Below are 24,833 nucleotides of genomic sequence, written 5' to 3'. Positions count from 1 at the left end.
ACCCTGTTCCCCTTAGCTGTCAAACTCTGGTAGCTAGTAATCTACCTTCTGTCTCTACAAATTTGTCTATTCTGGGCATTTCATATAAATGGAATCCTATAATATGTGGCCCTTTGTGACTGGCTTCTTTCACTTAGCGTAGTGTTTTCAAGGTTTATCCATGTTGTACCTTGTGTCAGTACTTCATTCCCTTTTATTATGGAATAATATTCTGTTGTACGGTTGGATGGATGGAGATACAATAAACTGAGATGGGGAAGACTGAACGGGAAGCAGATTTTTGGAGAAAGACTAAAATTCGGTTTTGTAACATGTTAAGTTTGAGGTGCCTAAGAGCCATGCAAGCTTATTTGTCAGGTAGGCAGTTGGATGTAAGATTTTGGAGCTCAGAAGGCTGGCAGGGCCTCATGGTATAAATTTGACACAGGGTTTATACTTATAAGAATATCACCTGGTAGCATTTAAAGTCATAGAAATGGATATGGCCACCGAGGAAGAAAGATGAGAGGAGGGCAATCCCCTGAAGCATGCCCACATTTAAGGGCCAGATGGAGGAGACAAACAGCCAGAGACCTGGCAGTAGGAGAAGGAGGGGCGATGTCTTGGAAGGAGTAACCACCAAACTCCACCCCGAGGACAAGGAAGATGAAGATTGGAAACAAACCAAATAGTCTGTTCTCTTTGGCAACCTGAAAGCATTCACTCACTTTTTACTCAGAAATAAAGCTCCAAGAGTAGTGTTTCCCCTCCCCACAGTAGTTTCTGCACATCCCTTTACAAGCACATGCATACACAGCCTTTTAAGTCCTAACCGTGTTAAATCTGGGTGATGTTTCAATTTTTGTTTTTTTGGTTTTTGCTTATCTGCGTTTTCTCATCTCTCTACAGCAATAAGTATTATGTAGTAACAACAACAACAAAAATCCATCGTGTTAGATGATAACGTCTGTCTGTTCCTGAGCACAGCGTGGCCAGAAAAGCAGCATCGCTGTAAGTGCCTGTTTCTCCCTCCCTGCCATGGACAGGGACACAGTGGCAGGAATGATAATAATCTTTGCTACTTATTCTGCACACCCTTGCCTTTGTTCTGGGCTACTGAGCTGGGAGCTTTGTGTGAGGCTTGGGACCTCTTGTATGAATCTGGGACCAGAAAGAAATGAGAGCTCTTTACCATATCCACCTGGAGGCTGCCTGCTAAGTGCACTGTTTAATTTAGAGGTGCCTTTTATCCTAGATCTCTGGACCAGCTAAAGTTGTGGTCACTGTTCCCAGCAAGGACTGGGGGGAGGAGGGGTGGAATTAATTAAACCTAGAGGAAGGGCCACTGAAGGGCGGAGCTAAGGTGGAAGAGAGGAGAACCCTTTAAATAAAGGGCGCACATGGGCTGCCCAGGAGCACACCCTCCACCTCCTCCGTGTTGTCGGTGAGAAGGAGCTAAGCCCCAGGGAGATGTTGGAGCCTGAGGAGTACAGAAGGAGAGGTGAGCACGGGCATCCCTGGCCCTCTTCCCTGCTGCCACTCTTGTAGGAACTGCTGCTTAGATTTTGGGGTTTTTTTTTTTTTTTTTGCGGTACCCGGGCCTCTCACTGTTGTGGTTTCTCCCGTTGCGGAGCACAGGCTCCGGACGCGCAGGCTCAGCGGCCATGGCTCACGGGCCTAGCCGCTCCGTGGCATGTGGGATCCTCCCGGACCGGGGCACAAACCCGTGTCCCCTGCATCGGCAGGCGGACTCTCAACCACTGCGCCACCGGGGAAGCCCTTTGGGGTATCTTTTGACTGGAGTGTTAGAATTGCCTTCTGAGAGTTGGCTTCCACAAAATTTTTCCTGAGAAGGGAATGTGGGATCAGAGTTTAAAACTTTTCTCAACCTCTCTTTCATCCTCCCCCTCATACACCAACTCTCGTATGCGTCCACACTCCTGTGCCAGCCTTTTCCTTTCTTCTTTCCCACGGAATAGGGGATTTGGGTTTCTGAAATACTAAATGGGTGCAGGGGGATTATTCATGTTCTGAAGTAGAAAAGGATTTCCCTAAGTCTTCTGCAGTCATGCAAAATCTCATCTTCCTTCCTCTTCATTTCTCTATGTGTGAATCTGTCTGTAGAGTTCTTTCATTTAGTCATTCATTCCATAAATATTTAAAGAGCACCTACTCTGTCTCAAGCCTTGTGTGATGAGCAAAACCAAATGGTTATCTTGTCTTCAGGGACGGCTGTCCTAAGAGGGAAAGTAAGTAGTTGCTTATAATTTCTCTCTCCATAAAGTTTTATATCCTCATCCCCTCTAGTAGGTTATTTTGCCTAAAATTTCTTTGCTGTAAGGCGTGGTCCCATGTTAAAATCCAACTTTTCCTCTCTTTCATCTACCCAGACATAACTCACTAAGTGGCTATCAGTCTTTTTTTTAAAAAAAAAACCTTTTTATTTTATATTGGAGTATAGCCGGCTAACAATGTTATGATAGTTTCAGGTGCGCAGCAAAGTGACTCAGCCATACATATACATGTATCCATTCTCCCCCAAACTCCCCTCCCATCCAGGCTGAATGACTATCAGTCTTTACACTTCAGTGGACATTAGCTTATTCCAGTGCTTTCCAAAGGCACTCAGCCGAGAGCTGGTTTTATCGGCTGTGGATGTTTATCCTGTGAGTGGAACACAAAAACATTCCATGTGGTCCCTGGGTAAGTGGAGGGCTAGATCCAGGGCTCTCAGAGCTCTGGAGGGATGCTGCTGCAGTTATGAAAGGCATCGGGCCATTGGAGGGTTGGAGGAGAGCACAAGGAAGAGAGAAGGGTGCTGGAAGTTTTCACAGTTTTGTCTGGGACTGGTCCTGCTTATAAGAATTTTGCATGAGCTGATGCAGTTGGGAAGACATTGGCTTCCCTTTCCTTGTCTCTCTCGCTCTTTTGCAGGGGGAAAAGGAGGCTAGTGAGTACTAAGGAGGAATGATAGATATTGAGAGAGACACAGAGGGGGAGATGAACACACAGACACAGACACAGAGAGGAAGAGAAGCAATGAGAGAGAGAGAAAAAGAGACAGAGATGAAGAGACAGAGGCTCTGAAGACAGAGACCCTTTCCTGGAGAAATGAAAGGGAAGAAAGAATAGACAATTTGCAGTGGCTTCAAGTATTCGACTTGGCTGTTTTTCTTCCTTATTCTTTTATTCATTCATTTGATAAAATTTGTTGAGCATCTGAAAACTGTTCTAGGTACTGAGGTATTGGTGGAGGCAGAGCGAGGGAGATAAATTGGTTAAGACATGGCCCTGCATTTCCCCAAGATTTCAGGCTAGTGCAGGGTTCTTAGTCTGGGCCTGTGGTTGTGCTTTGGGGAGTCCATGAACCTCAGAAATTACACACAAAATTGTGTGTATACAAGTCTACCGTTTTAATCAGATTCTCAAAGAAGTTCATGGGTCCAAAAATGTGGGGAATTACTGGTCCAATGGGAATGGTGAACAAATACATTTTTTACCTTTTATCAGAACCTAGTGTGGGAGCTTGCCATCTGTGCCAACAAGGAGTATAGGGGGTGTGTGTGCGTGTGTGCAATTTCTGGATAGAAAGAGCCGCAGCGCTTCTACTGAATCTGTAAGGTGATGAATGCATAGACCCTCTGTTTTTTGAGAAGAAAAGAAAGGTGGGAGAGCTGATCAAGATTCATATGGCAAAGGGAAGGGGAGGAAAAAGAAATCCTTTACTTTGTTGTTAGAGCTTGATGCCTTGGAGATTTTCCCTCTTATTCATTTATATAGAGTCACACACTCCCTCCATCACTCATTCACTCCTTTGTACACTTTTAAATTTTTTAATTGAAGACAAGCTCTCTGCTGGGGGTCAGACCCTCCACCATTCAGCCCATGAATCCTTCTCCTTCTTCACCCAGTCTCCTGATCCCGATGCTAGGGCGACGGGCACACATTGGCCAGGCCCAGTCAGGGGACATAAGCCTGGCTTCTCTGCCTCCCTTGTAGGAAAGGAGATGGTGGATTACATCTGCCAGTACCTGAGCAGCGTGCAGGAGCGGCGGGTGACTCCGGATGTGAGGCCTGGCTACCTGCGGGCCCAGCTGCCCGAGAGTGCGCCTGAGGAGCCCGACAGCTGGGACAGCATCTTTGGGGACATTGAGCGAATCATCATGCCCGGGGTGAGACGCAGTCACCACAGGGTGATTCTGGATGTCGGGGTGTAGGTGGGGGGGGGTCTATGGGCCTGGAAAGCCTTGGGTAACCCTAAGATAAGCCCTCAGCCCCTTGGCCACCGACATCCCAGACTGTCTTCTGGGCATATGGAGGGCCAGGACTTTGACTGAAGTTAGGTTTCTGGTGCCAGGGCTGACCTGTAGAGTTGGGTAGAGAGCAAGACGGAGTAAGGACTGCATCCCAGGGCCTGTCTGACAGAAGGGTGGAAGTCAGATGGGGTGAGGTGAGTAGTGAAGATTGGGCCCGAGGAGGAAGGACGAATGTGGGAAGCAAGATGGAGAGAGGAGGTGGGAGATGGTCCCTGAAGCCCCCGTTGGCAGAGCCAGGGAACTCTCCTACAGAATCCTGAGACGTGCCAAAGGGAAGGAGGGAAGCCAAAGCACACCTCTCCGAGGGTACCCCGGTTGTCAGGTTGGGTGGGCCAGGAAGCTGAGCGAGTCCTGGTCAGCCCCCTCCTTTCTCCTCCATGAAGTGGGAACCCCATCCTTCCTAACCAAGGGAGGTCTCCTGATTGAACTGCTTTTCAGGAGTAGGAAGGAGCTTTCCCTGAAGCATCTATACTCTCAGTGACAAGGGGCATAGCCTGGTGACAGTGCTAGTGGGGCCAGGGAACAGACAGAGGCTGGCTGAAGCCTGGGGCTTGTGCTGAAGCTGCTGTGTGCTGTGACAATGTCCCCGACCACCAGGAGCTGGGCCAGGCGCTCCTGCTGAAAGTGCACCATCCTCCTCTCACGGAAGGGCTGCCTTTTATTGTGCTCCACGCCACGTGCCAGGCACTGTACTAGCCACATGGTGGACTGGCTTGTTTTATCCCCAAATGACCTTACGATCCATGTTTTATGAAGAAACTGAGGCTCAGAGAAGTTAGTTGTCTTCCCAGAGTCACAGGTCTCCCTGCTTGGGGCACTGGTGTCATGAACCACGTGTGTCCAGCAGCTCTTCCCCAGGATGACTTGATATTTGCTCCCATCATCCCCAAAGAGCTTTGGACTTAGATGTGACAGAAATACACCTGGAGGCGGGGGTGGGGGGGATATTTCTGTTTTCTTTCAAACACAGACAGAAAGTGATGGCAAGTTTGTACAAAGCCAAATATTCATCTCTCTGACCATTCAGCCTATTTTGTAAGCATATTTTGAAAATTTCGGTATCAGTAAAACTCTACCAGGGAGGCTACCTCCGCAATAAGATTATCTCATGGATTTCATTCTGTAAAATGTAATCTGTGGAGGGGCCAACCGTAATTTGGTAGTGAGACTGAAAGCAGCTGTCAGAAGAGATGGAAATGAGCTGATTCATTTGACTGAAAGAAATTCCAGCAGTTGCTGGGGGTGCAGTTAAAGAGGCTCATTTCTGGACCAGGAGGTCTGTCTGTTTTGATAAGCATTCCTCTGGCTTATCTTATCTTATGTATCTTATTAGAACAGACAATTGCCTCTTGATAGGACCAGGAGGTGGAAGTCCTTCTCTGGGGTTTCCAAAATACTGTCACTAATCACATCAGTAATGAAGACCCAATCTTTCATCTCATCTCTCAGGCTGTACCAGCCCTGAGGGTTGGCCTGAAAGCCGTTGGCCCTTTGCTTTCTCATTAGGGTCAGCGTCTCCTTTAAAACTGGATTAATTTTCCCCTCCATGCCACCTCCTAGACACAAGAAGAAGAAAAACTGTCTTTTTGCTTTAATTCCAACCCTGGTTAGAGAAACCCCACCTACTCTTAATGAGGGAGGGAGAGTAGAGCAAGGGGAGAAGGCAGGGTGCCACCCTGCTTAGGTGCTGGGCTGCAGAGTCAGGCAGCCCTGGGTTTCTGACATCTGTCCCTATGAGGTATATGTGATCATGGGGATGCTGTCTCTCTCCACCAACCCCAACTGTTATCTGTAAAACAGGGATAACGTTAGAACCTACCTAATAGGAGTGCTGTGAGAATTAAACAAGATAAAGCATAGAAAGTGGAAGATATTGTCATTACCTATGACGCCGTCTGCCTGGTGAAGGTTGGAGGACGAGGTCTGATTATCTAAGAGTCAAGTCAGGATATGTGATATGTCCATCACCATGTGATTAGCTTACCGTTAACATTAGTGCTTTACATTTTACAAATTTCCTCCCAGGCTGATCCACACAACAACCCCAGGAGACAGGATTTATTTTATGATGAGAAACTGAGGTTGAAAGAGGTACAGGGGAGGATCCTGGTTTATGAGGTGGGGATTGGATGAAAAATTTGGGACCCGCCCCCTTAAAAAAAATTAAGAATGGATCTTGAAAGAGACCCATGCAAACATGGGACCTTGACGCTTAAGTTCATTAGCTTCACAATAAGTCTACGGGGTCACACAGCTGGTTACGGCAGGGGTAGGACTGGAACCTGTGTCCTTGGGCTTAAATCTTATGCTCCTTCTACCATACACACTGTCCAGGACACCGTCCTTGCTCTTAAAGGGTTAAAGGGATTTGTGTACACGAAATAACTCAATAATACACTAAAATGTTATCTCATGAGTTCTCAGTAGCGTGAAACATCTCGAATGAGAACATTCCCTGGGCTCGGGGGAAGGGATCAAAGGCAGATGGGGACCTGGGGAAGGGTTCATGGAGGAAATGAATATTTAGTGGCTTTCTAAGAGTTAGCAGATTTTGGAAGGTCCCATCTGTATGAGAAGTGCCTTCCTGTCAAGGGACACAGCTTTGCTCAAAACATGAACGCAGATACGAACAGGGTATGATTGTAGAACAGTGAGATGAAGCCAGATTAGATAATCAGTGAGGCCAATGAGCCACCGAAAATGTTTCTGAGAGCAGTCGTAGGAGGCCCTTCCTGTCCACGGGCCCCTCCTTTCATCCGGTTAATCTAACTGTGGGCTCAAGGGTTAACCTGGAGGCAGTTTCCCATGCCCTTGGGCTGGTACTTCTGTCTTCTAGTCTCCTCTCCCCATCCCCACTGGGAAGCTAAGGGCAGCTTTGAACCCAGGCACACTGTCCCTCTGCAAGAGTGCATGCCCAAAGAACTCTGGATACTTTTTGCAAGAGACTGGATGAGACAAGCAACCTGCTCTTCCAGAGCTCACAGTCTCCCCTTCCTCTTATTACTGGGTAGGAGCAGTGCGGCGGGTAAGCTTTGGAGACTAATGCAAACACTACCCAGAATCCACAACTCTAATTCCCATAGCAATTTTCATCTTGCATATTCCCTTCTGGTCTCTGCGTGTGTGCAAAGCTCCACTGATGAACTAGCTCAGAATGTGAGAAACGTGGGTGGCAAGAACACTGTGACTATGCCTTACTTTTAGGGATTTGTGCCACTTGTTGGTTGTCTTAAAAGTGTCAGCCAGTCTCTAGAGTGGGTGCTGCCCCTTGCCAGGGAGGGTCTCTTGAAGAGGAAAGCCTCCGGTAGCTGCCCCTGGTGCCACCCGTGTACATGCTCTGCTTCCAGGTGGTACACTGGCAAAGCCCCCATATGCACGCCTACTACCCAGCTCTCACCTCTTGGCCATCACTGCTGGGAGACATGCTGGCTGATGCCATCAACTGCTTGGGATTTACCTGGGTGAGTAACCATGGCTGCAGCTATAACCAGTGGAAAAGGGGACATGGCAGGAAGTGAAATCCTGGGGCAGACATATTTTGTCTGGATCTCTGAACAGGGTTTCAAGTTAAATATTAACAATGGCTACATTACGTGAGCTTAAGCTTTATAAAAATGATCTCATCTTATTCTTCAACCCTGTGAAATTATGAGTAGTGGCCCCATTTTGTAGGAGCGAATTAAGAAATGAAGGCTTAAGTAATTTATCTCTCCAAGACCACATAGTTCATGAGACAGAGATGAGATTTGGACCAAGATCTGGTTATTGCCACAATTTGTTACACTCTCTAAACACTTTGGTGCCTGTGGGTACAACCTTCCCCTTGCTCTTGTCTTTGAGGGGTTAGGGATATGCCCTAAGGCTTCCCCTAATAACCCCTTCAGCACCAATCAGCTTTAAATTGTGCCACAAGCCTCCTAGAACAGCTCTCTATTTTAAGCCTGAACTGTTACAGGATGTGTGTGTGTATGTGTGTGCGTATGTGTGTGTGTGTATGTGTGTGTGTGTGTGTGTGTAGGGGTGGGTGGGTGGAGTGGGTTGGAAGCTGGGAGACTTGCTATCTTTTCCGGGAGGAAGTGCTTTCTTTCTTAGTCTTAAAACTTCCCCCTGGCCTTTAGAATGCTTTTCAGCTGGGTATTTTAGGGACTTTGGGGGCCAAATGGAAGCAGTCATTTCTAGGACTGTTTTTCCATCGGGCCTTGGAGTCACAGGAGAATCCACCTCATTGAGGATGGCATGAACCAAAGCCCCACATTCTTTCCCCTTTCTGGTTTGGCAGAGGATGAAGGCGCCACAGGATCTAAAAGTGACGCCTTCTTCAGGATCAAGACAGGCCTGGGGAGGGTCAAGGCAGAGACGGATGTGTTTCTGGGGCTGGTGGGGACATCTTGGTGCCCTGGGGCACTCCAGATGACATTGCTTTCCCTCTTTCAGGCTTCCAGCCCTGTGTGCACGGAACTGGAGATGAATGTCATGGACTGGCTGGCAAAAATGCTGGGACTTCCAGAGCACTTCCTGCACCACCACCCTGGCAGCCAGGGGGGAGGCGTCTTGCAGGTACGTCCATTGGCAAAGCTCCTCCTAGCATAGGGACTAAGTAGGGAAAGATAAGCCAAACTTGCCCGGGTGATTCTCATGTTTTCCATGGAGTTTCCCCCATGTCACTCACACCACCACTGTCCCTGCCAGCACCATCACCATTACCATCATAACTCTCATGACTGACACCACCATCACCGACGCCACCAGCTCCACCACAGTCCCCACTCCCACCTTTGTTGCCACTACCATCTTGACTTCCATTGCCTTTATACCATGGCCATGACTGTCTCCACTCTTCTTTTAGTTTTTCTTTGAAAAAAATTAAAAAGTCAACACATTATCACATTTCTAGTATTACTTGATTCAAGTTTCTTAGTTTATAATCTGACATCTCCCCTCTCTTGTCCCATTTTACACCTTATGGTAAGTGGAAAAGAGAAGGCAAGTAGAGACTTCTTTCCCTCCCTCTTAGGTCCAGGAGATTTTTGGCAGTGAGAGAAATTAACAATATAGATTGATGTATCTTATAATCCTGTCTTTTGAGTATCTGTCAAATGACAGTTGTTCAAATATTTCTTTTGTTATCAAGAGTAGTGCAGCATAGTGGAGCTTGAGGGGTGCTTCCTGTAGACCGTGCACACTGTTAGGTACTTTTGCATCTATAAACCCTTGCCATTCATGAGGGTTTGGTTCTGAGACCTTTGAGAACCCCCAGATTCTTGAATTATTCTGTAATGTGTAATTTTCTTGATTTTATGATATATAAGATAGAGAAATAATAATAATTCCTTCAAAAGGTGGATGTGAGGATTCAAAGATTTCTTCTATTAAATAAAAATAGCCATGCTGCCCTGAGATGAGAACTGGAAAGTTTGCTGGGCCCATTTGCTAGCTAAGTGACTCCCTCTGTCACTCCAGTCTTTTACCAAGATTAAAATCTGACCCTCACAAGAAAGACAAATTACGGCATGTTGTGGACCTTCTGGGTTGTTAGCAGATAGTTATAGCTTCAAATATTATATCTGGAAAAACATGCTAAATGCCTGCTGGGCATGATCTTGCTTTTCATTTAATTATCTCAAGAACCCTGTAGGTAAATAGTGTCATCCCCAATTTTTGAAATAAGAGCACTGAAGCTCAGAGAGGTTAAAAACTTGCTCCAGGTCACACAGCTGGTAAGTGGAAGAATGAGGATTCAAACCTGACCCTGTCTAAATCCAAACCATGCTTTCTCCTGTATCCATCAGCCACATGAACTTGGTTTAGTTCTGTAACCTCTCTGAGCATCACTATTCTCATAGGTAGACAGGAATCACAAGTGTCGCAGGTTTGATAAGGAGCAAATGCGATAGCAGAAAGTGTTTTGTGAACTGTGAATAGCTGTACAGATGGAAGGTGGTCTTATTATATTATTATTACTATTCTGCTGGCTTCCTTATTGTGGAGTAATTTTCAGCCACTGAATATCTTGTGGGATCTGGTCTATAGCATTTCCTGTGACATGGTCTCTAGGCTTTTCAGCAGGGAGCAATCAGCTGTAGGTCACCTAAGGATTTCAAGAAGCAAAGACACCAAAGACTGAGCAAATGAATGATGAGAAACCATCAAGATTTCTGTGAAGTTGCTGAGGTGGCCCCCAGGATTCCCACAGTCATGGCCAGAGCAAAATCCTACCCAACCCTTTTTTGGTTAATCAATACTCCCACTCTGGTAGGCAGCTAAAGGGATGCTCTCTATTTTATAAATGGAAACGAGCCTTCTGGAGGGGCAATATTAGCTCAAGGTCACAAGAGCCATCGGCAGCAAAACTGAGGCCAAAGTTATCTCTCAAGTAGGCCAGGACCCTCTCTCTCTGGGATATCTCTGTGGAAACAAACTCCATTTCCACACCTAATACATTGAAAGTTCTTTTTTTTTTTTTTTAACATGGGGAGCGAACATATCTACAAGCAGACTTGTATCTAGCATTCTCTGAACGTTCTCTTTTTGGTCTTTGTGGCCTAATAAAGATGTTGAAAATTTGCTTTCATTACTTCCCTGAAAATTATAGGAGAGGGAGGTGTCCCAGGAATGCATAGGAAGTTGTGAATGTAGAATGTACAATAGGCATGTGAGCTGGGGGGAAGGGCAACTCCTTAGGCAGGAGCTGTGTACTTCCTCAGGAATAGCTATTAAACACACACACACACACACCCCTACAAAACCTGGGGCAGTTGCCAAGGGATTACATGGAGAGGCTGCCACTGGGAACCTTCTTCCATTGCAGAGCACAGTCAGTGAGTCCACCTTGATCGCCTTGCTGGCAGCAAGGAAGAACAAAATCCTAGAAATAAAAGCGTCTGAGCCCGGGGCAGATGAGTCTTCCCTGAACGCCCGGCTTGTTGCCTATGCCTCCGACCAGGTGAGTTGCCCAACATAAGCCAAACCTTCAGGTAGGGCTTGGCTTCTGGAGTCTTAATCCTTGAGTGATTTCCCTGTAGACATGAGCCCGCTGGGTTCAGGGCAGCCCAGGCCTCAGAGGTTGTCCAAGTAACCCTGGAGGAAGACAAACGTCAAATGCTGTGTTTGCTTCCCTTCGTCTGGTTTCAGCAGTTTCTGGGAGTGCTCATTCCAGGATGACTCTGCTAACAGCTTTCCATTGTCATTCTAGGCCCACTCCTCGGTGGAAAAGGCTGGTTTGATTTCTCTGGTCAAGATGAAATTTCTGCCTGTGGATGACAACTTCTCACTCCGAGGGGAAGTTCTTCAGAAAGCCATCGAGGAAGACAGAGCGCAGGGCTTGGTGCCTGTCTTTGTAAGTCAGACCATGTTCTGAGCTTAGAATGATAGAGCTGGGAGGTGAGGAAGGAGTTTTGTCAGAATTCAGGTAAGTAACGTGCTGCAAACAAGAGCAGAAAGGTCCTCAAATACAGTGTCTTACAAATTATGAGTTAGTGTGCTAGGAAATAAATTTTGTGGGTCAGAACCAACATTAAAAGAAGAAGAAGAAAAAAGGAATAGGACGGAAAATATGAGAGTACGTTCCTGTGTTGAGAATATGCATTGTTTGGTAAAACTTTTATTTCAAATACACATGTGTGTATGTCCTAGGTTGCTATACAAAATGTATTTCTTACTGTGGGTCATGGTAAAATACAGTGTGAAACACACCCTGTTCTAGTGGAATGGGTGGGGTTGATAATATCTGTGAAGAAATCTTTTTTTTCAGGCCAAATGTGTCACACGGGCCAACCTTCCCATGTTAACTTCCTCTGTTTTCCTCCAGGTCTGTGCCACACTGGGGACCACTGGGGTCTGTGCATTTGACCGCCTGTCAGAGCTGGGCCCCATCTGTAAGTGTCTGCCCTGTCTGGCTAGGAAGACAAGTAATGAGTTTTAAAATGTTCCCTAGAGCAAGAACCTGGAAGCAGCTCAGTGCAATTCTCTGGTCCCTCCGTGGTCAATGCACAGAGCGTAGGAAGAGCCACCAGAGGTCATGAGTATCTTCTTCCAGGTAGCCAGGACACTGCTTTTCCCAGTGGTGGGACCAAGGGTTAGAGCTGACCCCCTTGCATCCTGTCCTCAGAGGCAACAGTGGGAGGATCTCAGGTCTCTCACTCTCTCACTTGTATGTTGAAATCTGCTTAAAGCAGGACATATCTGAAACACATGGTGAGTGAGTCATAGTGGAATATTTTCTAGTCTAGGCTGAGAAAATGAAAATGAAAAGGTAGGGTAGGGGAAGCCACGGGGTGAGGGGGAGATAAAGGCAGAAAAGAAACCCAAATGTGATTGTTCAAAATCCTCAAGCGAGAAACCCACTAGGAAAGAGAGACACCCCCTCTCTAACACTTGTATTAGATGTATTAACATTGCTCTCTGGGCCAGTGGTAAGTTGGTTTCTGTTCCAGAAAGCTCTGGGTGGAGGCCAAGAGGGTGTCGACCCTCTGGTCGGTGAGAGAAAAGGCCAGGGTGAGGCTCTGTAGGCTCTCCCTGCAGGGGTGGCCGTGCCTCACTCAGCCCCACTCCTTGCACTGATACCCTCCTCCCATGTCCACATGCCTCCGTGTCTCATTCAGCCATGGGCATCCTTTCCCAGCCCTTCCCTTGCAGCCCCCCAGCTGGATGGGCCAGAGAAGAGATGCCTTTTAGCTGGCTGGTGGCAACCCACTCCCACCCCCAGTGCCACCCCCAGTAAGTGATGTTTGCCTCCTCAGGTGCCAACGAGGGACTGTGGCTCCACATCGATGCTGCCTATGCAGGCACTGCCTTCCTGTGCCCTGAGTTCCGGGGGTTTCTGAAGGGCATCGAGTACGCCGATTCCTTCACCTTTAATCCTTCCAAGTGGATGATGGTGCACTTTGACTGTACTGGGTTCTGGTGAGTGTGGCAGCCAAGCTCCCAGCCTGTGGGGAAGCCATCCTCAGCTACTAATGCCCATTTGGCAACCCACAGGGTCAAGGACAAGTACAAGCTGCAGCAGACCTTCAGCGTGAACCCCGTCTACCTCAGGCACGCTGACTCGGGTGCGGCCACCGACTTCATGGTGAGTGGCCAGGAACGGGCAGCACGGCAGCCTCTGAGACGGAAACGGCCTGAGTCTGATGAGGGTCTCCTTCCCTCACCCGATGAGCCCATCCCATAATATTGCCACTGTGTACCTTTGGTTTCAAGCTGTGCCTAAGCATATAGAATGAAACCCAGAAAACTTTAAAAACCCTAGAGAATGAAACCAACCTTTGAGGTAGGATGCGAGTTTCCTGAGTATTTGTGGCATTTAAAAATTCTCCCAATTCCCTTCTGCCTCTGTCCTGGATAATCTTCTCTGCTCACTCCCTAACAGCAGGGCAGGGTGGAGAATTTCCACGGATAGGAAAAGAGGCTCCTTCCTTAAACTGTTTTCATCCTTTTGTCCCCATCGAGGCACTGTGGGAGGCTCCACGGTGGGGATGGGGCAATAGTTATCCTTCCCAAGGTTCTAGATGCCTCCAAGCATTCCTGCCTTGCCCACTAGCTGCACCTCAACCTCTAGACCCTACCCACATTCTCAATCTGTACTATCTCTTGGGGAAACAACTTCTTCAGGTTTACTCAGGTTTACTCCTCCGTTTGAAGATGAGCCCTTCCTTTAATTGTAGGGGAGACAGGGATGTAAACTAATAAGTTACGTATAACATGGTCAAGGCTAGGCAGAGTGAGACGAGCTTGATTTGGAATTCCATACCAGCAGTGGGCTTTTGGGAGTCATAGTGGACCTCTCTCAGCCTTGACTTTCTCATCTGCAAAATGGGCATGGTGGCACTGATTTCACAGGGTATTGTGAGGCTGCAATGGGAACATACATGTAGATCACTTCTTACTGGGAATGTGGTACATGCTTAATAAATGGTAGGTGTGATATTTCTAAAAGCTCTACTTTTAAGCTGCAGAGATTTGTTACACAGCGAAGAGGTTAAAAACACAGATGAACTGTGTTTGAATTCTGGCTCCTCCATTTATTAACTTGTGTGGTCTTGGGCAAATGGCTTAAGCTATTTAGGTTTTCTCATCTCTAAAATGAGGGTGATAGTAACAGTACTAGCTTCTTAGTTAGGCTTGCTGTGAGGAATAAATGAATTAATACAGTGAAGCACAGAGAGCCATGTCTGCCATCTGGGAGTCATTCTTTGTGAAGAGATGGTTCTGTCTTCTCTCCTTGGGCTAAAGTTTCTTGCCCTTTTTTAGTCCTAAAATAATCACTGCATCATCTCTTGATTATATTGGTCATTCTCCCTCGGACCAGTTCACACTTTCTTTAGATTTTTGTTTTTAAAGCTTTTTTATTGGAATTTCAGGCAGTAAGCTTGTAGTGGTTGGGGAGGACCCTCCAAAGTTTGATAAAAATAGAAGAATAATGGTTCTTTCATCTCCACTGCCCTGTCTGATGGGTTTTCAGCACTTTTTGAATTAAAGAAATTTTCACAGCAGCCCAAGGGCCAGATATCTTTAGGGGTAATTCTAGGTTTCTCCCCTGAGTGTGAAACAATGTCCATTTTTCTTTTCTTTTTTAAAAATTAATTAATTTATTTTTGGCAGCATTGAGTCTTTGTTGCTGTGCACGCGCTTTCTCTAGTTGCATCGAGCAGGGGCTACTCTGTTGCAGTGTGTGGGCTTCTCGTTGCGGTGGCTTCTCTTGTTACGGAGCACAGGCTCTAGGCACGCGGACTTCAGTAGTTGTGGCTCGCCAGCTCTAGAGCACAGGCTCAGTAGTTGTGGTGCATGGGCTTAGTTGCTCTGCGGCATGTGGGATCTTCCCGGAGCAGGGCTTGAACCCGTGTCCCCTGCATTGGCAGGTAGATTCTTAACCACTGCACCACCAGGGGAGCCCAATGCCCATTTTTCTATAAGTGAACTTGGATCATCGTAACTTAAGAGCATTTTCTTCCCTTGGCCCATTTTGGATTTTATGTTACTTTTTTGTGTTTTTGTTTTTTGTCCGCAACAGTATCTCAGGATCTTTTTGTGGTTCATTCGCATCAGTTTGGAGATTTTACAGTGCTCTCTCTTCCAGATCACTTATAAAAATATTAAATTATACTTTTCTTAGCACTGGTCCAGAATGTGCTACTTTATCTTTTCCTTCCCTCACCTCTAATCCTATGGATTTAATTTTTAAGTCTCAAAGAAACTCCTAGAAACTGAAGCTGCTGTCTGTTATGATCCTGGGGGTCTTCACTGCTACTTTGCCCCTTGCTCCAAGCTCTTTTTCACCCAGGTGGCTGAAGCTTTAAATAAAAGCCCAGCCAGGGCTTCCCTGGTGGTGCAGTGGTTGAGAGTCCGCCTGCCGTTGCAGGGGACACGGGTTCATGCCCCAGTTCGGGAAGATCCCACATGCCGCGGAGCGGCTGGGCCCATGAGCCATGGCCGCTGAGCCTGCGCATCCGGAGCCTGTGCTCCGCAATGGGAGAGGCCACAACAGTGAGAGGCCCGCATACCACAAAAAAAAAAAAAAAAAAAAAATTAAAAGAAAAAAAAAGCCCAGTCATTTTGAGATGAGCCAGAAATAGAGCAGCATCCTGGGAGAGAAGACTTAGGGACTTCATCCCTTGGGCCCTGGAACCACCTAAAATCAGGGCCAGATTCTCCTGACATCGGGAAGCTCCCTCACCTCCCCCCAACTAGTGGAGGGGGAATTGTCTTGTTCTTGGCTGTGAGACCGGCAAAACCTTGAAAGGATGCAGAGGAGACTTGGGAATGGCTTGAGTTAATGAAGAGCCATGTCCAAATTTCCTGTTCCAGCAGAAAAATATCTGCTAGAACCACCCTGCTGGGTCAGCATGGATTGGTTTTGGAATACTGACAAGAGGAACAGCTGGGGATATGGTCAGACTGTAAAGAAATCAAAATTAAAATCATCTCTGCCTCTCATTTAATTGGCTTGTGAATTATTGTAGTCAATTGGCCATAACCATCTGGAAAACAATGTTTTCAGAGGCCACTATTATCCATTCATTAGTCTCCATCTGGAGTGTCCATCTAACAAAGGGTGGAGTTGACGCTCTCCCTGTTACAGGGAAAAGAAAGTCCCCATGCTGGTCCTCAGCCCTGGAGTTTTTTGCTTGGAAATCCAAGGCTTAGTGCTTGATATAGAGAAACATTGTCCATCAACAATGTTGATGTTGGACAAGGGGTCATGTCCAAACTGTGCCTGGGTCAGGAAACTGGGACAAAGGATGAAGGTGTGCACAGTTTTGAGGATTAGGCAATCCTGTGGAGGAACAGATAAATATTCGATGGGAAAAATATTTATTTTTTGTCAACAGAAATTGTGGTGATGCTTTCTGACATTTGAGGAAGAGGTCATTAGAAATCACACTACTCATCAGAATAATTGCAAATGTGTGCTAAACTCTTTGCTTTGTTTACAGATTAGAGAAATCGATTTGGAATTGGTTTGAAAATTTTCAGACCTTTGGTGCCCGAAACCTTGAACTTTAAGCTCTGTTGAATTTGGTCATCAGGAATAGAGAGTCAGTTTTAGTCTAACAAAGGCCGAGATATAGATGTTTATTTGCAGTCTGAGGGCTGGTGTCCTCCTGAGGGCATAGAACTGTCACAGGAAAAATAAGGTCAGGACAGTGAAATTAAATAATAATCATCTTGGTTCTAGGCAGAAACACCATTGTGATTTGTGGCTCACATTTTTATCATCTAAATAGCCAGGACTTATTGACAACTTCCTGTGAAGCTCTTCACCCTGGTTCTCCTCACACCACATCCCTGGAGGTGCTGTCCATTCTTTGTCTCACGAGGAGCCAGTGAGGCGGCAATGCTCAAGTAAGAGGTAGAGATGGAGGAGAAACCCAGGTCTGTGAGGCTCCAGCATCTGAGCTCCTGAACCCTATACTTTACATTTTTGTGGGGAAGAGAAATCAAACTCTATTTTCTGCTATTCAAGGTAGATTAGGTTCTTTTAGAGAAAAAACGTATTGCCCCTATCTTGAATTTCAGCCTGGAATGAAATTTTTTTTTTTACATCTTTATTGGAGTATAATTGCTTTACAATGGTGTGTTGGTTTCTGCTTTATAACAAAGTGAATCAGTTATACATATACATATGTTCCCATATCTCTTCCCTCTTCCGTCTCCCTCCCTCCCACCCTCCCTATCCCACCCCTCCAGGTGGTCACAAAGCACCGAGCTGATCTCCCTGTGCTATGCGGCTGGTTCCCACTAGCTATATACCTTACGTTTGGTAGTGTATATATGTCCATGTCTCTCTCTCGCTTTGTCACAGCTCACCCTTCCCACTCCCCATGTCCTCAAGTCCGTTCTCTAGTAGGTCTGTGTCTTTATTCCTGTCTCACCCCAAGGTTCTTCATGACATTTTTTTTCTTAAATTCCATATATATGTGTTAGCATACGGTATTTGTCTTTCTCTTTCTGACTTACTTCACTCTGTATGACAGACTCTAGGTCTATCCACCTCATTACAAATAGCTCAATTTCGTTTCTTTTTATGGCTGAGTAATATATGTGCCACTGTATATATGTGCCACATCTTCTTTATCCATATCTTCTTTATCCATTCATCTGATGATGGACACTTAGGTTGCTTCCATCTCCTGGCTATTGTAAATACAGCTGCAATGACTCTTTTTGAATTATGGTTTTCTCAGGGTATATGCCCAGTAATGGGATTGCTGGGTCGTATGGTAGTTCTATTTTTAGTTTTTTAAGGAACCTCCATACTGTTCTCCATAGTGGCTGTATCAATTTACATTCCCACCAACAGTGCAAGAGTGTTCCCTTTTCTCTACACCCTCTCCAGCATTTATTGTTTCTAGATTTTTTGATGATGGCCATTCTGACCAGTGTGAGATAATATCTCATTGTAGTTTTGATTTGCATTTCTCTAATGATTAATGATGTTGAGCATTCTTTCATGTGTTTGTTGGCAATCTGTATATCTTCTTTGGAGAAATGTCTATTTAGGTCTTCTGCCCATTTTTGGACTGGGTTGTTTGTTTTTCTGTTATTGAGCTGCATGAGCTGCTTGTAAATTTTGGAGATTAATCCTTTGTCAGTTGCTTCATTTGCAAATATTTTCTCCCATTCTGAGGGCTGTCTTTTGGTCTTGTTTATGGTTCCCTTTGCTGTGCAAAAGCTTTGAAGTTTCATTAGGTCCCATTTGTTTATTTTTGTTTTTATTTCCATTTCTCTAGGAGGTGGGTCAAAAAGGATCTTGCTGTGATTTATGTCATACACAAAAATAAACTCAAAATGGATTAAAGACCTAAATGTAAGGCCAGACACTATCAAACTCTTAGAGGAAAACATAGGCAGAACATTCTATGGGATGAAAATTTTAAAGCAGCATTTAAAGCAAAGTGTCTTCTCCTTGGTCCAGGGTCATGGACTTGGTTTCTACCTGTGCTGCTCTTGGACAAGGGTTTGGTCACATGACGAGGTAGCCTTTGTATATCTTGCCTTGGCTTCTCCTTAGCAACAGCCCCGGGCATCATGGTGACACTGTGCATCCCTGGAGGGTTGTGCAGACAACAGATGATAAAGCTCAGGAGTGTGTGTGGGAGGAGCAGGGGTCCCTGTCTCTAACCATGGCACTGTGCTCCTTTGTTCTAGCACTGGCAGATCCCCCTGAGCAGGCGGTTTCGCTCTATTAAACTCTGGTTTGTGATCCGGTCCTTCGGGGTGAAGAATCTTCAAGCGCACATCAGACATGTATGTAGTGGGCAGGCCTTGGGAGGAGCCCAGGCTCGCTTTGTGGCCTAGTGGGGAGGAAGGCTGGTTTCTGCTCTGCAGACCTTTCCCGGGGGGATGTGTGATGTACGGCTCAGGTACCTGGGCCTGTTTGTGAGCTCCTGGGACTTGATGATTCAGGGCAGCCGTCTGTTTGCTAGCTAGAGGATCACTGAGCAGAACATGACACTGAGGGCTGTCTGGTGTCTGTCCCCCACCTGACTGTCTCACCATCCCTTCTGCTGTCATCGAGCACTGGGGAGGGATGGCCCGAGAGCCTAGTTTGCAGAGAAGGAAATAGAAAGTAAATCAAAGGGCAGCTTGTGGCCAGGGTAGGAGCCTATCTTTTAAAAAATTACTCTGATTGTCATGGCTGTCTGAAAATTTTAGTCACTATTATGGTTATGCCAGAAACAGGGCTCGCCTGGCTTGGACATGTAGACCTGCAAGTCTGGAACAAACATCCCTGCATGATGTCAAGAGGTATTTCCTGAAGGCATATTTGGTACAATTTATTTCAGCTCAATTCAACAACACAATTATTGTGCTAAGAAAGAGACCCAGAGGTGAATGAGACAGGCACAGTCCCTCTGTCATAGGCTTCATGGAAGGGGTGGAACTTAACTAAGAATTTTGGTCAGCAGCAATTTTCTCTCATTTTTATGAGTGCCTATGAGAAAGACAAAGTTATTGATAAATACAAGAGGGTTACTCCAAAGATGTTGTCCTTTGTTCCTCTGCGTGTCTTTCCCTGGCCACATTTCCTCTAGGGGATTCCGTCCTCATTAAGCAAACACAAGGCCAAGTGCAGTGGTTGAATCAGTATGATTGGCTTACTGTTGGTAACTTTACATTTGTTATCAGCATCAAGGTGTTGGTTAACTGGATGTTTATCAATGAGTGGCTGTCACCCAGGGACATTAGGCATTTTTGCTCTCTCTCTATCTTCAGACTCAAGACGGGAAGTAGGTAGCTGGGGGATGAGGTGCTGGAGGTTACAGGTTATCATCTGGTTCCAACTCAGGACTGGATATTCAACGTGCAGGTGCTGGCTAATTACCCTCATGCTGCCTCTCCCAACTCAAAGCCCTGAATTCCCATCGGCTCCCCTTCGCCTACACTAGGCCCAGACTCCTGGGCCTGGCTTTCGAGGACCCAGTTATCAGCCTCTAAGCTCAGGCTTCTCACTGACCCGTTCCAGCTCCATCCTCAGTGTGCCTCTGCACCTTCACCTGTGCATTGCCCTCTTGCATTGCCCTCTCTTCTCCAAATGTTGCTAGTGGATTAAGTTCCGCTTCTCCCAGGAGCTTCCCTGACTATTCCATCTGCCCTCATCTCTGCTTGCTCGGCATTCCTAGGACCACCTACTCAAGCACACCTACAAAACTGAGCTCTAAAAGCTACCAATGTCCCACAAGAGTAAAGGGTGGAACTAAAATGAAGTTGTTTGATGTGAGTTAATTTTATCTCTCCAGCTTGACTGCGATCATAATTATTTTTACTTGCACAGTGTCTTAAAGAAATAACGTATAGGGTTTCAATAGGTTCTTACAACAATGCTTGGGGCAGTCACCCTGATGAACCCCATTTTATGGGTGAGGCTCAGAGATGGTAATTGCCCTGCTTAAGAGAGGAGGGCCTCCTTTCTTTACAGTTCTGGGCTATTTTCTATTATGTGAGCTCTTGAAAGTCATATAAAACCAAGTTGTGTATCTCCCTGTTATAGATTAGTGCTTTAGAGAATGGGATACGGGTTTGATTTTTTAGTTCTACCCTTTACTGTTTGGTGACCTTGGACAAATTATTTAAACTTTCCGTGTTTGCCTTCCTAATTTATAAAATGAGAAAATGATAATACCTCTCTCAAAGGTTTATGGTGATGATAAATAATACACATAAAGCCCTTACTTAGTGCAAGACCTAATATTCCACTAAGTACTCAAATATTTCCTATTCCCACTTCCTCTTCCTCCCCCTTCCCCTTTCCTCTTCTCCTTCTTCTCCTTTTCTCCTCCTCCTTCTCCAATTTTTCCTTCTTCTAATTCAGCATTGTCGTCACCACCATCTCCTATCACCTACAATAAAAGGGGTTTGTAAATTATTTTTTTAAAGACAGATAGTACATATTTTTGGCCTTGCGGGCCATATGGTCTCTGTTGTGAGTATTCAAGTCTGTCATTGTAGCACAAAAGCCGCCATACACAGTACATTAACACATAGGCGTGGCTGTGTTCCAAAGGACTTTATTTACAAAAATGGGTGTGAAGGAGGTGGGGCTCTATTTGGCCTGGGGGCTGCAGTTTGCCCGCCTCTGCCCTAGGATGGTACAGGGCACTGGTTGTAGCCCTGCTTTCATCTCCCATAAAGGTAGGTGGTTTCTGGTGGCGGGATGCTGCCTGTGCTCTTTTCTCTCTCCTCTGGCCCCTCTTCTCTCTTGTTGCCAAGAGCGTGTGTTACAGGAGACAACAGAGCATGGTAGGGGGTGTGCTTGGCGACCAGAGACCTGCATTCTGCCGCTGCTACCTTGGGGACGCCACTTTCCTTTGTCTCTTTCTAGAAAATGAAGAGGTTGAACAAAGATGACTTCTGGCTCTCTTTCCTTGCTCAGAAGTATCAGTTTCATGGTCTTTGGCTAGCCTGATTCTGGATCTGTACCTGAGATGTCTTACTCATGTAGACTTGAGAAACATTTACACAGAAAGATCTCACAATTGGCAGGACAGGATGGAAATGGGCCTGGAGGGAAGGAGGCACACGGAAGAATCATGACAAAATTAGAAAGTAAACTGCAAAAGTATAAAACAGTGAGAAAACATTTAGCAGGCTGCTTTCCCAGAGAGAGCCTTATGACTTGACAATGAAAAATGCTTAGGGTAGGGATTGGAGACCATTTTAAACAGACCATGCAGTGGAGAGAGAAAGTGGTTCTGGATCGGGTTTGTAGCAACTTGTTAGCTGAATCCTGTGACTTCTCTTGAAATAGAGTACCCAGTATGAGAACCAGGTGATAGCCATTACTTAGAAAATATTTTCTTGAGATCCTTCTGGATGCCTGGAGAAATTTTTAAAAATGAAAGAAAGGGCAAGTCCTGTCCTTGTTTAGTTAGTAATACTAAGTAAAAAAAATAGGAAATTAAAAAATTATAACTTCAGTGAAAGATTAATATGGTACAAAGCTTTAAAACATTTTTATTGTGGTAAAATATAGATAACGTAACATTTACAACTTGAACCATTTTTAAGCATACAATTCAGTGGCATTAAGTACACTCACAATGTGTGCAACTGTCACTGCTGTCTATTTCCAGAACTTTTCCCATCATCCCCAGCAGAAACTCTGTACCCATTAAACAGGTTTAAAGCCTTCTCCATGGTGTACATGGGTATGATATGTAAAAATATGTTCTTTGTGGAATGTCAGAAAAAAGGGGATGAGGGGCATTTGAGGTGAAAAGGTCTGAGAGGCAAGGGGAAGATGTCAACTTAGGATATGGGGGCAGGGCTGCTGACAGCTCACATGGTGCCTTTATGTACAGGAGAAACAAAAGTCTCTTCCTCTGAGCATTTGTAGCCCGTAAGAGGCACCTGGCTGGGAATGCAGAACCTGGGCTGGGTTGTGGCCCCTGCTAGCCCTCTTGGCTTGTCTGTAAGCCAAGATATGTGAAGCCGGGATATGAGGGCATATCCTTGATGGCAAAGCACATGTCTTCTGGGACTTCCCTGGTGGTCCAGTGGTTAGGACTCCGCGCTTTCACTGCCGAGGGCCCGGGTTCAATCCCTGGTGGCGGAACTAGGATCCCACAAGCCTTCTGGTTCTGGGAGTGGATTGAAAGAGGCCCCTGAGACATGAGTTCTCAAAGTGGAGCTAATGTGACAAGAAATAGGGAGCCATTGGAGGTTTTATAGTTTGGAATATGAGCAAAATCAAATGGAGAAGAAAATCAGGCAGAAGCCACTTAGGTCTCTTTGGTTCAAAGATGTGACTGGTTTAAACCCGTTTAACAGTGTGGAAGTTTACGCACGGTCGTCTCTTGCCTGTTATTAATCTCAGTTCTCTCGATGTTCACAATTCCAGGGTACTGAAATGGCTAAGTATTTTGAATCTCTGGTCAGAAACGAACCTTTCTTTGAAATTCCTGCCAAGAGGCACCTTGGCCTGGTGGTGTTTCGTCTAAAGGTAATGCCATCTTCCATCTCATGTGAAGGACGTTATTTGGTAATTTTCAGCCTCTTGGAAATGTAAATACTGGGCTTCTGGAGATGCTTACAGGGAATGTGATACAGACTTTACTTCTCTTTATCCTTCAAACAGGGTCCTAATTGCCTCACAGAAAGTGTGTTAAAGGAAATAGCTAAAGCTGGCCGTCTCTTTCTCATCCCAGCCACTATCCAGGACAAGTTGATCATCCGTTTCACTGTGACATCCCAGTTCACCACCAGGGATGACATCCTGAGAGACTGGAATCTCATTCATGATGCTGCCACTCTCATCCTGAGTCAGCATTGTACTTCCCAGCCTAGCCCTCAGGGGGGGAACCTCATCCCCCAAACCAGGGGCCCCAGAGCCTTGGCCAAGGAACCGTCCTTTCCATCTGTCAGCAGGGCAGGAGATGACCCAGACCAGGCCAGGAAGATCATCAAGCAGCCTCCACATGTGGGAGCCAGTCCCGTGAGCGGGGAAGGCAGCCGCCACCTTGAAACCCTGCTGGACCCACTTGATGACTGCTTTTCAGAAGAGGCCCCAGACCTCACCAAGCACAAGCTCTCCTCCTTCCTGTTCAATTATTTGTCTGTGCAGAATAAGAAGGCAGTGCGTTCCCTCAGTTGCAACAGCGTGCCTGTAGGCGATCAGAAGCCACTGCCCACAGATGGCTCTGTGAAGAATGGCGGCTCCTGCCGGGTCAGAATCTTTTCTAGGTTTCCAGAAGAGATGATGATGCTAAAGAAAAGTGCCTTCAGAAAACTAATCAAGTTCTACAGTGTCCCCAACTTTCCTGAATGCAGTTCTCAATGTGGGCTCCAGCTGCCCTGCTGCCCTCTGCAGGCAACAGTTTAGACCAGGGGGTTCAGCCAGGGTCCGTGAATGTGTTTCAGGGAGTCTCTGAAGCCCTCAAAATTGTATGCTGAATTTATGTGCTTATGTTTATGTGCATTTTTCTTGGGAGAAAGCCAATGATTTCTTATCAGATTCTTACAGAAGTTCATGACCTATGATAGGATACAAATAGTTTAAGCCAGCATGATCCAGAAGATTCCAGCACGCTGGTCAGAGAGAAAGGGTCTAGGGTGGTGTATTGACAGGCAGCTTCTGTGGTTTAGCTTGTGACACTGAAACTTTCAAGTTTCATGAAATATAATGTGGAAATAAATTGTGCTTGTCCCTGAAAAAAGCATATCCTGTGTCACTTAATTGACCACTGAAATATTTGTTTTTCTTTTCCATTATGGTTTAGTACAGGGTAAAATATAGTTCCCTGTGCTATACAGTAGGACCTTGTTGTTTATCCATTCTATATATAATAGATTGCATCTTCTAATCCCAGATTCCCAAACCATCCTCCCCCCACCATGCCTTGGCAACCACAAGTTTGTTCTCTATGTCTGTGAATCTGTTTCTGTTTCATAGATAAGTTCATTTGTGTCATATTTTAGATTCCACATATAAGTGGTATCATATGGTATTTGTCTCTTTCTGACTTACTTCACTTAGTATGATAATCTCTAGGTCTATCCGTGTTGCTGCACATGGCATTATTTCATTCTTTTTTATGGCCGAGT

At 45.8% G+C, this 24,833-nt stretch overlaps 1 protein-coding gene across 2 annotated transcripts; it reads left to right on the top strand.

The window, feature by feature from the left end:
- Positions 1–1,449: 1,449 nt before the first annotated feature.
- On the top strand, positions 1,450–24,111 carry HDC (histidine decarboxylase). Of its 2 annotated transcripts, XM_060169105.1 has the most exons (12): positions 1,450–1,480; positions 3,979–4,151; positions 7,643–7,756; positions 8,730–8,852; positions 11,104–11,238; positions 11,488–11,631; positions 12,103–12,169; positions 13,034–13,196; positions 13,272–13,362; positions 18,939–19,037; positions 23,131–23,232; positions 23,368–24,111. In XM_060169105.1, the coding sequence occupies exons 1-12, from the start codon at positions 1,450–1,452 to the stop codon at positions 24,109–24,111; spliced, it is 1,986 nt and encodes a 661-aa protein (XP_060025088.1). The 2 variants fall into 2 exon arrangements, with proteins under 2 accessions (XP_060025088.1, XP_060025099.1); XM_060169116.1 differs by lacking the exon at positions 18,939–19,037.
- Positions 24,112–24,833: the final 722 nt, after the last annotated feature.

Source organism: Lagenorhynchus albirostris, chromosome 1, assembly GCF_949774975.1.
Source record: "Lagenorhynchus albirostris chromosome 1, mLagAlb1.1, whole genome shotgun sequence".
Taxonomy (NCBI): domain Eukaryota; kingdom Metazoa; phylum Chordata; class Mammalia; order Artiodactyla; family Delphinidae; genus Lagenorhynchus; species Lagenorhynchus albirostris.
This window is presented reverse-complemented; position numbering and strand designations above follow the sequence as displayed.